The sequence below is a fragment of the Myxine glutinosa genome, chromosome 8 (genome assembly GCF_964187855.1).
Source record: "Myxine glutinosa chromosome 8, kmMyxGlut1.1, whole genome shotgun sequence".
Taxonomy (NCBI): domain Eukaryota; kingdom Metazoa; phylum Chordata; class Myxini; order Myxiniformes; family Myxinidae; genus Myxine; species Myxine glutinosa.
This window is the reverse complement of record NC_136268.1, coordinates 143495156-143513574: the sequence shown is the minus strand read 5'-3', so window position 1 is coordinate 143513574 and position 18419 is coordinate 143495156. Positions and strand designations below refer to the sequence as shown.

Below are 18419 nucleotides of genomic sequence, written 5' to 3'. Positions count from 1 at the left end.
GTTGACGTCCTTGAACATTTCTGACTGTCTCGCAGACACGGTGGAGCGCGTGGGCAACGCAAGTCACATGCAGCAAGTCCGGGAAGAGTTCCTTCAGGGCATGGCCGGCCTTGATCATATAGGCCGCGGCGTCGCTGATGAGGACCTTGAGGCACTCCGGCTTGAAATCAGGCCAAAGATAGCGCAGCGTGTCATTGACTGCACGCACGATCTCCCCGAGTTGGTCTTCTCCAGAAACATGCACTGGACGAGGTGGGGACGAAAGTACCCCTCCTTGGACAAGCGTCCCGCGATGATGTTGGCCACATAGACCTGCCGAATCGGTCGTCTCGTCGACGGACAGCCAGATGGGCTGCTGTCCGAGGTCCGCACGGATCCCCGCCAAGGCCATGTAGCACTTGTCGAGGTAGTGCTTTCGAATCCAGCTTTCATCGGGGATCTGGAGAGTGATGTGCTTCTCCAGGAACGACCGGAGGGCAGGGTTTTCCAATTTCGACCATGGGATGCCAGCGGCCAGCATGGCCTGGCACAGCTCCTGAGCCACGACGTCGCACTTGTGCCTCTTTCCACCACCAAAGTCCTCCATGGCGGCTTGCGTGACCGTCTTCTTCTTCAAGGCCAAGTTGCTCTTGTGGCGGTCTCCTCGGACATGTTGGGCCAGCTCAGACTTCTGCTTCGCCCGGAAAGTCTTTTCACAAGCTCGACAGAAAGCCGTGTCACTCGACACGTACTTGAAGGTGGCCCCATCGCCGCCAGCGTTGAATTCCTTCAGCCACTTGTCACGAAGAGCAGCACTCATCTTGATAGGAGACTTGTGTACACTCTCACTGTAGTACACCGCCTCACTGCTGTACACGCTGGGGACGCAACGCACGCAAGTGGACGCAACGTTTTGTTTTTGAGATCGATCGCAGTTAAAAATTGACCGCAGTTTAAAATTTCGAAAAATTCCCTAATTTTTTTTAGCGTTGCCAGACATTTTCGACCAAAAGGGGCATTTTATTTTATTTTCCCGAAAAAGGGCGAAATATTTTTTTCCTCCGAAAATAGCAAAATAATTTTTTTGCGTGCAAAAAAGCAGTTTTATGTGAAAAAATATTTTTTATTTTTTCACATAAAAATCCGATGTATAGTTATGAGTTGGTTATCAATATTGCAAACTCAGGCCAGGTAAGTCTTTTGGGATTGCCACTGGGAATATGTAATCCAGTGCTAACCACCGGATGGTTGGGATGGCGTCAACTAAGCACTGGCGTTGCGACCTGCCAAGACTAAAAACACCCGACAGGAGCCAAAATTATTGTGCCATCCAAGTAAGGAGATTGTGTCTCCTAACAAACACCCACCTGGATTGGACCGTTTTGAATCATTAAGAATGGTACGTGCTGCTTTCTTGCTTGACATTCAGCATTTAAAATGCTAAAGCACAGATCATCCCCATCCGCTGAGTGCGGTGAGTGTGGTGAGAAAAACGGTACCATGGTTATTGCGTTGCTGGTATGACCAGTGTATCATGGGAAGTGGCGACAGTGCCAGGAATGCCGGCACTCCCCCCACACTCAGCAACTGTGTTCGGCGACAAGAGCGTGTCAGCTCCATTATGAGCCTTCGAACATGCATTTAAAAGGGGGGGGGGGGGGGGGGGGGGGAGGGAGGGGAACATCACAATGGTAAGTAGGAATGATTTTTACGTTTACACCATGATACACAGGTAAATACACCGGTAAATACAGGTCCACAGGTAAATCCAAGATAAGGTAGGGGCATCCTTTTTAGGAAATTGCAAGTTCCAAATGTCATGTGTATCCAGTGGCCTGCAAAAATTCACCCCCTCCAAAGATCATATTTTGATGGCACCCGAGCTTATTTCATGCTTTGAAATCAAATTTAAATACATGGTGTCTTCATAAACTACTCTAAAAATGCAGATAAAATGTCAAGTTTGATTAACAGAGAAAAATCCGATGATTCTCAGTTGTAAAAGTATGCCTAATTACCTCCGCCACCGAAGGTGGATGGAAGTTATGTTTTCACCCCTGTCGGTCTGTGACCAAGACATCTCAAAAAGTTGGCCAGATTCAGACGAAATTTGGCAGAGGTAGTGTATGTGGCAGACGCAATGATTAGATTTTGGTGAAGATTTGGATCCGACTAGTAGAATAAAGCGATTCTTCACCATTGGGAGACAAGGCTAAAACTGATATATAGCAGGATATCTCCAAAAGTTGTGGACAGATTTGGACGAAACTTGGTGGACCGGTTGGGTGTGACGAGAACGATTCGATTCTGGCGAAGATCTGCATATGGATTCGAATATGAAAATTAACTTAAGTGATTCTTCACCATTGAGAGATCAAGCAAAAAGCGATATTTAAAAAAAAGGATATGGACGAATTATGACTAAATTTGGTGGACGAGTTGGAGAGGTGACGAGATTCCATTTTGGTTCAGGTCCAATCCAGATCCGGCCTATCAGTGGGACGAAAAAGGAAAACTAATCATCCTGGCGGAGGTATGCGCTCCACCGAGTGCTGTTCTAGTTAACCCTGAATCACTTCAGGAGCAAATCATTTGTTTGAAAGGTTACAAAATAAGTATCACCTCCTCACCACCCATCCCTTACTATTGCTTCCCCTCATCCCACCCCTTCCCTCAGTGTCGCCTGTCTTGTCTAGCAAACACACAAATATTGAAGAATAGCACTCAAAGTTGAGCAACAAAGACATTACAAATAAAGCAAATGGAAAGGTAAGAATGGTGAAAGAGGGGTGTCCCATTCCCAAGCAGATTGTCGAGCAATCGCCAAGCGGCTAAAACTCAAGCACACTCCAATAAAACTGTTAAGCATCGTCTGTCTGCAAGCAATTCATGCTGAAGATCAGGAATTCGACGATGAGCGCTTGGAGTTCACTTGGCCCGTTACTTTACTAATCTTAATCCTCCCATTACATTAACTGTTCTTTGAATTCAATCGCATTTATTTTGCCTTCCTAACTCCAGATTCCCCCCCCCCCCCCCCCCCATTGCAAAATCCTTCACGGTGATGCCGCTAACTATTTTCATTGCACTCAAACACTTTAGGCACATTCCTTAACCTTTTCTTCACTCAATATAATTGCAGGAACAGTAGAAACAGTTGAGTTCAATGCTTCAGCAATATGGAGGAGAAAGGACAGCCTTGCTTAAAGCTTAGTTTTGAGAAAAGGTAACTTCTTAAATTTTTTAGACTGACAGTTATTTAGTACACACGATTCAATCCTCAATTCCGAACACAGACTTTAATTACTTCATGAGTAGACAGTTTTGTTTCCAAGGCAGCACTATTTGAGTAGGCCAAATCAAAATGGCAGCAAAGACCCCTGCAAGGTGAAGTTTGGCTGACAAAGGATAAGCCTTTCATGAAGGCACGTTCTTATTGATCTTTAAAAGGGGTGTTTAACTTTACCCAAATACCAAGTTTTCATTCATGCACTCTTGGACTTTGTAGTATGCATGCAAAGTTTCAGGCCGCTAGGTTTCATGTTTTGTAATTTTGGAGGAGACGCACTGATGCTCACATTGATATTTATTATATGTAGAGATAAATATCACCAAATCAACAATTCATGGTAGGTTACATTCAACTGAGCAAAATCTGAAATGAAGGGAAAAAAAAAAAAATCCAAATAATTAACTTGTACGGACACAGCCATCGTTTAACACTGGGCTTCACAATCCTCGCAATCCAAACATAGGAGGTGCAGCTTGGATGCAAATTAACTTCACCATGAATACTTCAAGTTACACTATTGGTTGTACTTGTACATTCCAATACGAAATGTATTTAAAGAATAACCTGTGGGAATAATCATGTGGAGTCACATATCCACCAAGCACTTACATTTGGTACACAAATCAAATAAAAAATTATTGTGCAAGTCTGTTACAGCAACAGATTAATGCAAACATTCTTGCATTTCACCATGACAAATGTAATCACTTAAACAATAACAGCACCTTGCAATATAATTATTTAATCAATTTGACAAGAAATCACCTGTTAGATTCTAGGAAAGATGCCACGACGATCCCGCAAGGGCTATTACTTCCGGGCGTGACCTACAATGTGTGGCCTGATAAGCAGCCAATTGAGAGGAGCACTGAAGTGTCGAATGTCTACCTCGGTAAACCCCACATCCTGTATGTTTTGCCATGGATCCCTCGTCAGACAACAACCGCAAAATACAGCACTCCAAAAAGGTGTGATGAGACGCTGCAGGTAGAGCAGCCATGAGCCAGATGGGGCCGCAACATGCTCAAGGATGTAAAATACACCACCCTGTGAAACGGGAATGAAGGTTATTTTTCTGCAAGTTCAAAGTATGAATATTATGTATAGAAAGAGGACCATCTACATTTACCATATTATACAAAAATAGTAAAAGGTAGACTCCTTACAACTACGCATTTGGAACGTACCTTGACCAATGTAGTCGGAGGTAGCAAAATTACCTCAATACAAGACAATGGCCATTTAGATTTTAGATTGTGAAAAATATGCAACATAAGCATCTTGTCAAAAAGAAAACCATATTGTTGCGGTTCTCTCGCCGGCCTTCTTCCCCTTATCAAGGGGGATTAATACCCTCGTCTTTACTGGCCTGGCCGAGTACCGAGACCTGAAACGTCCTTTCCGGGCGAGCGCAAAATAGGGTTTCGGGACCAAATTCTCGCTCGTACCTAAGTACTCGCGCCGCCACGGAAACGAGGTCGCAAGCCTCGCACGAACCACGTGAGGTTGGAGTACGCCGAGCGGTTTGCGTACACGTGATCCGCGCAGTCTTAGATAGTGGAACCTGATTGGAGCGATCTTATTCGTGCCATGCTTAGTCAAATGGAGAAATCACAGGAACGATCGAATCAAGAAGAAAGGAAGAACAGATGGGTTTAATGATTCCCACACGTATTTACAGTTCAGGACGAAGACACAGAGCAAGCTGAGACGGTCTTACTTATCCCTGGGACAACGGGCCCGTCACACTCACACAGGGGATTGCAGATGTCGATGTTCACCAACGCGCCGTTGTGGTCGTCCAGGATCGGCCCCGTCCGGCTCTCCCCAAGTCCACGTGCGTCCCACGAAGATGGTGATAGGCGAAGACCGGGGCTCGTATTGCGTCTCTCGAACGAAGGCGATATATCGGGCGGATCGGCAAGGGGCGGACTTTTACGGTGAAGGGCGGACTTTTACGGCAAAGGGTGGTTACGCAGCCATTCTCATGCAAGTGCGGCAAGGCGCATCAAGCTCATCAAGCACCGCGCGTTCGGGCTGTAAGTTCAACACGAGTCCTTTTGTTATTCCTCTTCCCTGCGAGTCCTTTGTTCCTTTCTCACGCAGCAAGTCCTTTCCCGTAACTGGTGCAAGTCCTCTTTAATGTCTTTCTCTCTCCCGGCAAGTCCTCTTTAATGTCTCTCTCCCGGCAAGTCCTGTCGAGGGCTTTGCGCATCGGGTTATATAGGTACGCCCCTCGAACCTTCTGGAACTCTTCTCACCAAGCCCTCTGACGCCACCACCTCTGAGCTCTGATTGGCGGCTCATGCTTACCGTCATCGCTTCTGCCGCTCCACCTAGACTCTGCCCCGATCCTCCTCTGCCTGCCTCGTGTTAACTTGCCCAATATGAACCAATGTTAACAAACTGTATTGAGGCTACAGACGCAGGATGACCGGTGGCAGTAGGGCCTATTCTCCTGTCTTTACACAACACAAAACTAACATAGGAAATGGCCTACTCACACATAAATAAATAACTATACTACAAATGAGGCTACATGTTGCTTGTGTGACTATGGGGGGCAAACCTTTAACATTTATTGAACTCACGGTACAAACCTCAAAACCATAATATATTGCAAAAGCATGCATCTTCGACAAATGCCTTGACAAATGCAGAGGCCTGGTTGATTTTATTTTGAAATCACAAAATGAGGATGTCTAACAGCACTGTTTTACACCAAAAAAAGGGGGGGGGGGTGAATGCAGTGGCACTTTAGAATGCATTGGCTTGGCAAAATATCCTGTGAAGCAGGGCTCAAGACCCATGAATAATGGCATCCAATGATGTTACAATGAACATCTCCAAGGGTCAATAATGTGTGGAAGCACCATGAGAACGAATACAATTATTGACAGTACAATTATAATTATTTTACTTACATTGAAGTAATAATGCATGGGGTAACATGTTCTATGAACACTAGATGATGTTGTGGTAGTATCGACGATCGATTACATGTTTGAGTCAATACAGAATTTCAATACCAAAATAAAAAGTCTTTTTAGGGTAGTTTACACACATTTGTAAATTAGTGTCATTGGCCCTGTAATACGACCCGATAATGGTGTCAAACTGCATGCTCTTCCTGTGATGACCCCGACGTCACATGGACTTTTGTGAATTTTAGGGACAATAAATGAATGGCAATTTATGGTGTTCAGCGCAAACCAAGCCTTCTCACCTTGAGTGATGGAATGGTATCAATATTTTTATTTTCATTACTTATTTTGTCAGTCTTAGGAGGTCCACTCGAGAAGGATCGAAGTCTTACACAAACCAACTGGCTAGGACCAATATTACACTATGCTCTAGGAATTTGGAATGTGATCAGGGTCTCGTCAACAACTATTCTTCATGAAAGCCATCATTGCATTTTTACCATCCACAAGCAACTGGTTGCATCATACAGGCCTTCCAGCTTACCATCTTTCTGGGGGATGGTTCACACATTGATGAATCGCACAGGCATGCGACAGCAGGGTGAGTTTATACCTGGGTCAAGATTCAGACCAAGGCAAGACACCACTAGGATCTAGGCTATCCTGCCAGCCATGGTGACAATTTGCGGCGTCTTCAAGCAACACCGTGGGATGTTCAACATCAACCAGATAATGCTTGGACTCAAAACCCTGACAATCTACATAAAAAGTACTGAACATAGAGTATAAAATCCAAAACAATTCATTCACTTTTGAAATAAAATAGAAAATACAGGTTGTAATTTCACAACACAGGCATTAAAAAAAATAAAAAAAATAATAATAATAATTATTATTATTATTTAAAAAAAAAAAAAAAGGTTTGTTGAAATGAGCATACCGGACGAAGAACCCTATGCGTTTCCTTTATCACCATATCAATGTTCTTCACACCGCATAGGACGAGCGTGCAAACCACCACATCACACGATCCGTCCTTTAAGGTTGGAAGCTGCTCAGCTCCTGTCACCAGCCAGTCACGGATCGACACATTCGGGTAGATACTTGCAGATCTGTTGGTGTCACAAGTTACACAGACATACTAGTGTACAAACAATGATTGTCATTTTCAACGAATAAGTGCATACTTTGCTTTGATCCACAGTTTCCTCTTTTGAGTCGGTTCTTATGACCTCACCACAAAGATGCATCAACAATGCCATTCGTTCCCACATATGTCCATTATGAATTCCCCCACGCCTCCCTATCTTGGTTATTTTGAATAGGCCTGTCTTGACAATTGGGTCTACTACATCTGCTTGCCCACCAATACATGGCTGGCAGTTACAACAATCATAATATCCCTCCTCAGACTGGGAAGACCATCCTCAATTGAACTCAAAAGTTGGATCTGACTCAAATTAGTCAATTAGTCAATCATTTCTTGATATGGTCTTCAAAACTCCAAAGCAGACCAACTTAGTAATAGAGTTGTGATTGTGTTGATGAAATCATAATAATCATATTAAAATATATCATAAAATATATTATATACAAAGAAGAGGGTCAAAGAGCAGTATTCAGGATGGCAAAGCAGATAGCTAAAGGTGTGATGTGATGGGGGTGAGTTGCTTGAAGGATGAAGTGGGACAAATCGTTGTGGACCCAGATGGAATTAAAGGAAGATGGAAGAGATATATGGAAATACTTTTGAATGCAGAGAATGAATGGGATGGCAACAGAGAGTAACCCAGTTTTAGGACCGGCAGAGAAGATAACCGAGAAGGAAGTTGAGGAAGCGATAAAAGCAATGAAGAGCAGAAAAGCGGGAGGGCCGACGGGAGTTGTGGGAGATATGGTGAAGGCAGCGGGAAATTGGGGTGTGAAGAGAATGACAGAGATCTGTAATCTGGTGGTTAAAGAAGGCCGCATTCCAGTCGATTAGGAACCGAGTACCCTCGTCCCTCTATACAAGGGGAAAGGTGACCCTCTGGAGTGTGGCTCGTACCGAGCGATAAAGTTATTGGAGCATGGAATGAAGGTATTGGAAAGGGTGTTGGAGAGGAAGATAAGGACGAGTGAAGATCGACGAAATGCAGTTTGGATTTATGCCAGGAAGAGGAACGACAGACGCGCTCTTTATTGTGAGGCAGTTGCAGGAGAAGTACATGAAGAGGAAGAAGTTGTTTCTTGGGTTTGTTGATCTGGAGAAAGCATTCGATAGGGTTCCACGTGAAGTAGTGACATGGGCATTGAGGAAGTTAGGAGTGGAGGAATGGTTGATCAGGGTAGTGATTGCAATGTACAAAAGAGCACGCACAGCTGTAAGGACGAAGGACGGGAACAGTGGTGAGATTGAGGTGAAGGTGGGAGTGCATCAGGGGTCGGTACAAACTCCACTACTATTTGTAGCTGTGATGGAGGTGCTGGCTCAGAATGCAAAGGAGGGTTTACCGTGGGAGTTGTTGTTTGCAGATGATCTGGTGTTGATTGCAGAAAGTATGGATGGACTGAAGGAGAAGATGAACAAGTGGAAGGATTGTATCGAGACAAAAGGTCTGAAGGTGAATATCAGAAAAACGAAGGTAATGGCAAGTGGTAAAGCATGTGGTGAGGTGGAAAGAACTGGGAAATGGCCGTGTGCTGTGTGCAGGAAGGGTTTCGGAGTGAATTCCATTCAATGTACAATGTGCGCTGAGTGGGTTCGTCAAAAATGTAGTGGTTTGAGAGGGTCATTAACCAGTGTGGCAGCTACATTCAAGTGTAAGGTGTGCACAGAGGGAGCTGCAGATGGATGAAATGTTGAGTTGGATCTTGGAGACGGTGTAAAGCTGGAAGGTGTGAAAACATTTTGCTACCTCGGAGACATGCTGAATGGAGAAGGTGGATCAGACTTGGCAATGGTTGCTAGAGTGAGATGTGCATGGAAGAAGTTTCGGGAACTGAGTGGCATGCTGACGAGGAGGGGAGTGTCGTTGAAGCTGAAGGGAAAGGTGTATGCTGCATGTGTGAGAAGTGTTATGATTTATGGGAGCGAGACATGGGTAATGAACGAAGAGCAGCAATGAAGGCTGGAAATGGTGGAAATGTGAATGGTTCGGTGCATGTGTGGAGTATCGTTGAGAGGAAGACAAATGACGAATTGCGAAAGATGATGGGAATAGAGCCTGTGATGGATGCTGTGAAGAGGAACATGTTGAGATGGTTTGGTCATGTGTTGAGGAAGGATGAAAGTGACTGGTTGAGAAGAGTGATGGAAATGAATGTAGAAGGAAGTAGAGGACGGGGAAGACCGAGAAAGACTTGGCTGAAGATGGTCGAAGAAGAAGTGTGGGCAAGGGGGTTTAACAAGGGGAAATGCAGAAAATAGGGCAAAATGGAGAGGATTGTCATGGGGACCGCAAGGGTAACCCCTGCTCTTGCAGGTAAAATGGCCTTAAAATGCCTGTTGTTGTAGTTTGTGCCACAAGTATTTTACAGGCCACTTTCCACCTCCTCCCAGCATCACAAGCACAGGCCATTAACGAGGCCATGCCTTTCCCTGCAGCATGCCAGAGCCACAAATTTTTGTTTTTTTTGTTCCCCCTTCGTGCACCACAACAAATCTGCTCAAGCTCTGTCAAGTTGTATGGGGAGCTTCAGTGAACAGCAATCTTCAAGTTTATCCACAGATTCTCAATGGGATTCAAGTCTAGGCTTTGGCTGGGCCACTCAAGGACACTCACGTTCTTGTTCTGAAGCCATTCCAATGTTGCTTTGGAATGTTAGAACATTATCCTGTTGGAACATAACTACTTGCAGCAGTCTTTCACACTGAAGCAGGATCTCAAAGATTTGCCTGTATTTGACTCCATTCATTGTTCCCCTCTACCCTTACAAGTTTGTCCTTGCCGCTGAAAAGCATCTCCATAGCATGATGCTGCCACCACCACGCTTCACGGTAGGGACGATGATAGATGGGTGATGAACCGTGCTGTGTTTCCACCACATGCCACGCTTTGCAGAGGCCAAATTTTCATCTCATCAGACCACAGAATATTTTGCCTCATGCTCTTTTTCACATGCCTTTTTGCAAACTCCAGGCATGCCGTCATGTGCCTCAGGAGTGGCTTCCACCTGGCTACTCACCCATAAATTCTACATTTGTGAAAGGCTGCAGAGACTGTTGTCCTTCCAGCAAGTTCTCCCATCTCAGACAAGGAACTATGTAGTTGTCAGAGTGGTCATTGGGTTCTTAGTCACATCCCTGACCAAGGTCCTTCTTGCACGTTGCCAAGTTTGATCAGATGGCCAGCTCTCGGACTAATCCCATTCCATATTCTTTCCATTTCCTAATGATCACTGTGCTCGTGGGGAAATTTCAACACTCGAAATTGATTTATACCCTTCCCTAGTCTGCCTCCTCAATTCTATCTCAGTTCTACAGACAGTTCATTGTACTTCAAGGTTGAGTTTCTGCTCTGACATGCACTGTCAACTGTGGGACCTTATATAGAAAGGTTTTTCTAAATCATGTCCAATCAAATGGATGGGCCACAGGTCGACTCCAATCAAGGTGTTAAGACATCTCAAGGATGATCAAAGGAGATTGGATGCACCAGAGCTCAATTCGGGTGTCATAGCAAGGGGGTTAAATACAGACTCAAGACATTTAATCTTATCAAGTCTTTTCCAATTTAAAAAAATAAAAAATTCCACTGACATTACAGGAGTGCCAAATGTGTAGAACAGTGCCAAAAAATAAATCGATCAATCTCGATTTCATCCATTTTAAATTCAGGCTGTAACAAAATGAAAACAAATCAAGGGGTGTGAATACTTTCTGAATGCACTGCATTACATTTGTAACATTTTCATGTGCATAGCAAATCCGTTACTGGTACATCTCAACAATTTTTATTTTTTTTAATATACACATGATCCTTAAGGAGTTTTGGCTTTCATCTTTCACCCTCTCCTCTTTCTTCCTCCCCACCACCCCCAACAAAAAGGCTACATCGCACCATAAAATAAAAAATCATTTTGGAAATAGTATCGTAATCCATTACCCCACCAACATGCGTCACGGATGTGTATACCATCTGACTTGTAGAATGCAAATAATACAACAGCAAAAAATTGACAAAGAAAAAAAAAAAAAAAAAAAAAAAAAAAATTCAAATGAGATTGCATTGGCTTATTGTGTGATGCATCATCCGGAAAATTTGCAATTGCCTCACTTGCCTAATGAAGAATCATGTCATTACACCAAGGATGGAACCTAGTTGAAATTGTTTCAGCCAATTTGATCATTTTGAGAATTATGCAAGGACAGACAATCAAATGGGAGATTTTTTTTCATACATATTCACTTTGTGCCACAAAACCTGCCCACAAGCCTATCTTTAGGAAAACGAACTATGGGTACTTCAATATCAACAAATTTGTAGATCAAGACATGGGGTTCCAGACTAGAGTGCATTGAAGAGTAAAAGGGCACAAGTTAATTTATGCACAGTCGGTGGAGATTCACAAGAGTAAGGCAGCGAATTGCATCGACAGAATCGAGTTCAAAAGCAAACTGCGTACCAAAAGAAAGGCAGCCGGTATGGTGGTCAATGACAGCAAGTGTGCTGTGAGTACAGGGAATGGGAATATATTTCATGAAAAGTTTCCATTTTGGCATCGATCATGTACAGTAAACCCTCAACTTGTGGGGGTTCAGTTCCTGAAAAAAACTGAACATTTAGCAAAACAGTTGTGCAACCTTAACATTTATAGGATAAATGGGGATAACGAAACGTGGCAGTAGAATGTAACATATGGACAAACCTTTTACACCAATTTTTTTTTTGTTAATAAAAACTTGAGGGAATACCTATACTGTAAATATACTGAACACAAAAAGAAAAATCCTGAAGACAGACTGTGGTTTATTTTTGTTGGTATATTACAATCAGATGGAATGATCGACATTTCCAGATGTAATATCAGATAATGCTGTGGGATGTTGAGCCAGCATAAGCAATGAATAGTCATTTCCAGCAATGGTAGAATATATAAAGAGAGATGACCTTCAGAAGCCTGTGACCACCATGTGTAGATAACTGCAGTAAAACGTCTGTGCATGGTATGAATAATGCGATTGACAATGTTCATAGGGGATCCTCCATCTCACCTGTAGAATGTTGTTCGAAGCTGATCAGCTGTCTTTGGTTTAGGGCACACATGGTGTTCAAGCGTCGAAACCACATCCCAAACATGCTCCATTGGATTCAGGTCTGCATTTAGAGCTGGCCAAGGCATTGTTGATATTGTGATGGAGCAACACGGCTTGTGTTATCGTGGCGGTATGGGGACAGGCGTCATCCTGCTGGAACTGGAAGTTTGGGTGTCATGCAAAAAAGGGCACAACTTGTGTCCTAAGGACCTGGTCAATGTTACGCTGTGCTGTTACACCATTTCCCCTGCCTGCACCAACATTCTGTAAGATGACAAGGTCCGTTTTCTAATAGAGTCTAAAACCAGCCCAAACCATCACACTAGGACCACCTCAGGCATTCCTCTCGAGGACACACTCGTCACCATAGTACTCCCCTGTATGTTGACCCATTCACCCATCAGCAGGATCAATGCAGTAGCGGACTCCTCAGTGAAGATGTCGTCTCCACCATTGGCAACACCTGTTCACACGGGCTCTGGTCCATAAAAGTCGATTGACGGTGACGTCAGCACTGGACCACCAGCTGGTCACCTGCATTGCAGCCCTCTTTCACAAGGTTGGAATCTGATAGTTTTGGGGTTGATAGGCCTTCTATGGATTCCAACGGCGTTACGAGCGTTTCACTGACTGACAGCATTGTTGCAAGTGATTGCGATGAATGCGTCGATTCCGACGTGCTGTTGTCACCCTTGGTACGCCTGAGCGATGGTCGTCATTGGTGCTGTTGGTTGCACCGAATCTCTCCTGAAGATAAATTGTGGACACTGAAAGTGTTGGCAACCCGATGTGCACTCCAGCTTTCAATTGTGCAATGGCTCTCCATCTCAAACAGTCGTATTCATGGCATTGCCGTTGCTGACGTTAGTTTGATGCAGAAACAGCACGAGGCAGGTCTTTAAGCTCCACACCACGGACAATTTATGAGCCTTGTGGTGCATGTGCAGTAAGTGTGCATGCACCCCATTATAACCTTAACTTGAAACTCAGGCAATGCTAAAGATCACGTGATACACGTCCACCACACAGGCCGTCAGTGCCATTTAGGAGCTTACAACAAAACGTGATCCAAAAAAAGAACCAGCTACATTACCTGTTGGTGTCGTATTGAAATATACCAAAAAAATAAAATAAACCATATTCAATTCAACCTCAGGATTTACGTTTTTGTTGTTCAGTACATGTTTACATTTGTATGGTGGAGTGGGCAGGAGGGGAGGAGGAGTTTAATTGTTTGAAGCCAGTGGATAATTGTCGCTGGTGGGCAGCGAGGCACAAAAGGTTTGCATTTATAGTCGCCGAATGAATTTCTACAAAATAAAGTAGAAGACGATCCTTGTAAGACCTGAACCTGTGCGACTTTCTGCTCCTTGGAGATGCAAGTCCTGCTACCCGTTTTCTTGGAGAAAAGCCATGTTTTGTCAGCGTTGAACACCTGTTCAGGGGCACTTTTTCTGTCATAACTCGGGCTTGAACAAATGGTGCATATAGTGGACTCGTTCACATTCTACTCCTGGCCAACCGACGCGACATTCATCCCCACCAGACAGCTCATCTAAAATCACGATTTTTCTCTGCTGCGGTCATAAACCTTATGGGATGGCATTTCTTCTCTCCAGGACCACTTTTAGGCTTGACGTTTCCGTGCCATACCATAGTTAATGGAACGGTATGCAGCTAAATAACAGTCAACTAAATATCGCGGACACAAGTTCACTCGACCACAGCACTATGTAGACTGAAGACAGCATGGGTGGTAGAAGGATGGTGAGACATCACCTCGATGCACAGTCACAGTGCCACATTCAAACGTTGCAATGATATGGAAATAAGCGGTGCAATTATTCCATGTACAAATGCATCTGTTGCAAAGAAGCCATGTTTGATGAGCGTTTACCGTGTCGATGGCTCCAACAGCATTTTCAATTACACAGACATAGCAACTTCATGTGCTTGTACAAATTACTTAAAAATGGAACCATCTTACTTTTTCAGGAACTTGTCGAAGTGTGGGTTTGGTTCAGCACAAATGACCTCTGTGCCTGGCGGGTAAAAGCAAAAATTGGCACCGCCACCCACTCCGATCTCCAAAATGGTCAGCTTTCCATCGACAGAAGATTCTGAACAAAACAGCAAAAGTTACTTCAGGTTTCCTTCAACACCACAACAGGCATTTTAAGGCCATTTTCCCTGCTAGAGCGGGGGATAGCCTTGCAGTCCCCATGACAATCTTCTCCATTTTGCCCTATTTTCTGCATCTCCCCTTGTTAACCCCCTTGCCCACATTTCTTCTTCGACCATCTGCAGCCAAATCTTTCTCGGTCTTCCCAGTCTACTTCCTTCTATATTCATTTCCATCACTCTTCTCAACCAGTCACTTTCATCCTTCCTCAACACATGACCAAACCATCTCAAACTGTTTCTCTTCACAGCATCCATCACAGGCTCTATTCCCATAATCTTTTGCAATTCATCATTTGTCTTCCTCACGATACTCCACATCCACCGAACCATTCGCATTTCCACCCTTTCCAGCCTTCGTTGCTGCTCTACATTCATTACCCATGTCTCGCTCCCATAAATCATAACACTTCTCACCCATGTAGCATAGACCTTTCCCTTCAGCTTCAACGACTCCCCTCCTCGTCAGCATGCCACTCAGTTCCCGAAACTTCTTCCATGCACATCTCTCTCGCAACCGTTAGAGTCTGATCCATTCAGTATGTCTCCGAGGTAACAAAATGTTTTCACATCTTCCAGCTTCACGCCGGCTCCAAGATGCAACTCAACATTTCCTCCATCTGCAGCTCCCTCTGTGCACACCTTACACTTCAATGTAGTGTAACTGGTTAATGACCCTCTCAAATCACTACATTTTTGATGAACCCACTCAGCGCACATTGTACATTGAATGGAATTCACTCCGACACCCTTCCTGCACACAGCACACGGCCACTTCCCAGTTCTTTCCACCTCATCACATGCTTTACCACTTATCACCTTTGTTTTTCCAATATTCACCTTCAGACCTTTTGTTTCCATACATTCCTTCCACTTGTTCATCTTCTCCTTCAGTCCATCCATACTTTCTGCAATCAACACCAGATCATCTGCATACAACAACTCCCATGGTAAACCCTCCCCTACGTTCTGAGCCAGCACCTCCATCACAGCTACAAATAGTAGTGGACTTAGTACCGATCCCTGATGCAATCCCACCTTCACCTCAAACTCACCACTGTTCCCGTCCTTCCAGCTGTGCACGCTCTTTTGTACATTGCCATCACTACTCTGATCAACCATTTCTCCACTCCTAACTTCCTCAATTCCCATGTCACTACTTCACGAGGAACCCTATCGAATGCTTTCTCCAGATCAACAAACCCAAGAAACTTCCTCCTCTTCTCCATGTACTTCTCCTGCAACTGCCTCACAATAAAAAGCGTGTGTCGTTCCTCTTCCTGGCATAAATCCAAACTGCATTTCATCAATCTTCACTTTCTTCCTTATCCTCCTCTCCAACACCCTTTCCAATACCTTCATTCCATGCTCCAATAACTATCGCTCGATACGATCCACAGTCCAGAGGGTCACCTTTCCCCTTGTACAGAGGGATGAGTGTACTCGGTTCCCAATCCACTGGAATGCGGCCTTTTCACCACCAGCTAACAGATCTCTGGCATTCTCTTCACACCCCAACTTCCCGCTGCCTTCAACATATCCCACAACTCACGTCGCCCCTCCCACTTTTCGACTTCATTGCTTTTATCGCTTCCTCAACTTCCTTCTCGGTTATCTTCTCTGCCAGTCCTAAAACTGGGTTACTCTCTATGTTGCCATCCCATTCATTCTCTGCATTCAACAGTAGTTCCATATATCTCTTCCATCTTCCTTCAAATCCATCTGGGTCCACAACAATTTGTCCCACTTCATCCTTCAAGCAACTCACCCCCATCACATCAAATATCTTTCGCCGTCTGCTTTGCAATACTTCATACCGCTCTCTGACCCTCTTCCAAATCCAAGCGTTTTCCAAACATTTTCCTACATGCCTCCTGTGCCTTTGTACCTCTTTGCAGCCTTCTAACTTTCATGCTCTGCCTTTTCTGCCCCCATACCCTTCGCCTTATGCCACTCCTTGAAATTCTTCCTCTTCTCGTCAATCTTCTTTCCAACTTCATCATCCCAACACCATGTTTGAGTGCCTCGGTGGTCCTTTGGTCCATCCACATACCTCACCAACGGCTCCAAACAGACTATCTTTCATTGACATCCAACCAATTTCAAGCTCAATCACATCATCCTCTACCCAACTCGGCCTCTTTTAATGCCTCCCTCACTGTCACCTCTTTCAACCTCTATTCTCGGTTGGTACTTCACCCGCCGAGCTCTCCTCGCACCTTTCACACTCATGTCGCAGACAACCAAGTGGTGCTGTGAAACAGCCTCCTCCCCCAGGATTGCCTTTGTGTCCAGGAGGTGCCCCAAGTCTCGCCTACGCACCAGCAGGTAGTCAACGGTTGTCGTCGACCCACCTGACGTGTATGTAACAAGCTTATTATCCTCTTTCTGGAACTGAGTGTTACAAATGAACACATCAGCTCCATCAGCAAACTCCAAAATCCTTTCACCTCCATTTCTCACACCATATCCGTAACCCCCATGAACTCCCTCAAAACTGTCCATACTCCTTCCCACATGTCCATTTAGGTCTCCTACAACAACTTCCTCATCCTTCACGTTTTCCATCAGCTTCACTATTGCACACCAGAACTTGTCCTTCTCTTTATCGCTCCGACCAACCTGCGGAGCATATCCCGAGATGACGTTCACCAAGAGCTTTCCAATCATCATTTTCACCATCAACCTTTCACTCACTCTAGTCACACTCACCACACTGTCTACAAACTCCTCAGAAAACATGACACCAACACCATTCACGCCTTCTGGGCACCCTTGCCACACAAACTTGTATTTCCGTCCCTGCCCACCCTTCACCATTCTCACACCACTTCCCTTCCATCTCGTCTCCTCCACACAACATATGTCCACTCTTATGACCAATACTTCCACCACTTCTCCCGATCTCCCTGTCATTGTCCCTACATTCCATGTCCCAAACCTCAGAAACCGATCTCCACGTCAGGCATCAGACGTTTCGTCGTCGTAAATGGAGTGATTTCCACCCTTGCTTCGATCGGGTTCCCCACCTTGAGTTTTGACGAGGGAGTGGGGTCCCCCACAGGGTACTTCCAGCTATACCTTGCCCATATGTAGTTGTAATTGTCATGGTTCCTTCACAAATATTTAAACAGGTTATAAAAAAAAAAATGGCCGCCTCGCCAATTATCTTTCAAGTGGTGAGAGTCGAAGAAAATGTTTGTGAACCAAAAAGTCCATTGAATAAAGAAAAAAAAAACATGTTTCTCACAGCATAAACTAGAACAGCACCGGTAGAGTGCATACCGACACCAGGCTGAACAGTTTATGTTTTGTATCCACTGATAGGCCGGATCTAGATTCGGACGTGAACCAAAATCTAATCGGCTTGTTTTTGTTCGTCACCTAACCACTTCATCCACCAAGTTGTCATAACTCGTCCATTACATTTTTTTAAATATCATGCTATATAATCGCTTTTCACTCGATCTCAATGGTGAAGATTCATTTTTTTTGTATACTGAATCGAGGCTCGTGAAAGCCGCCATTTACTTCACAAACAAATCAACCAGACAAACAAAATATATAAAAAGAGGGAGCAGAAGACAAGATTGGGAGAGAAGGGGAAGCACACAAACATTTGAGAGCAGCGAGATGTGTGGGAGGGAGAGGGCTTGGGGGGAGGAGGTGTGGGAAGGGGGGGGGGGGGTGGGAGAAGTATAAAACACAAGGACACCAAGGACTTCCAGGACAGAAGTTGGTATTTCAAAAAAGTGGAATTGCGGTGAAATTAGTGGGGGTAGAAAAGATCAAGGTTTTGGATGGG

At 44.5% G+C, this 18419-nt stretch overlaps 1 protein-coding gene across 1 annotated transcript in view; it reads right to left on the bottom strand.

Annotated features, from left to right (window-relative positions):
* Positions 1-3547: 3547 nt before the first annotated feature.
* The window catches only part of LOC137432977 (thiol S-methyltransferase TMT1B), a 28974-nt gene continuing 14102 nt past the window's right edge, over positions 3548-18419 (bottom strand). Inside the window, exons 3-5 of the mRNA XM_068125336.2 lie at positions 14421-14553; positions 7136-7307; positions 3548-4318 (exon numbers count right to left, since the gene is read on the bottom strand). Coding sequence (XP_067981437.2) covers positions 4082-4318; positions 7136-7307; positions 14421-14553 — 542 coding nt within the window. The 3' untranslated portion in view covers positions 3548-4081. The remainder of the gene's footprint in view (positions 4319-7135; positions 7308-14420; positions 14554-18419) is intronic.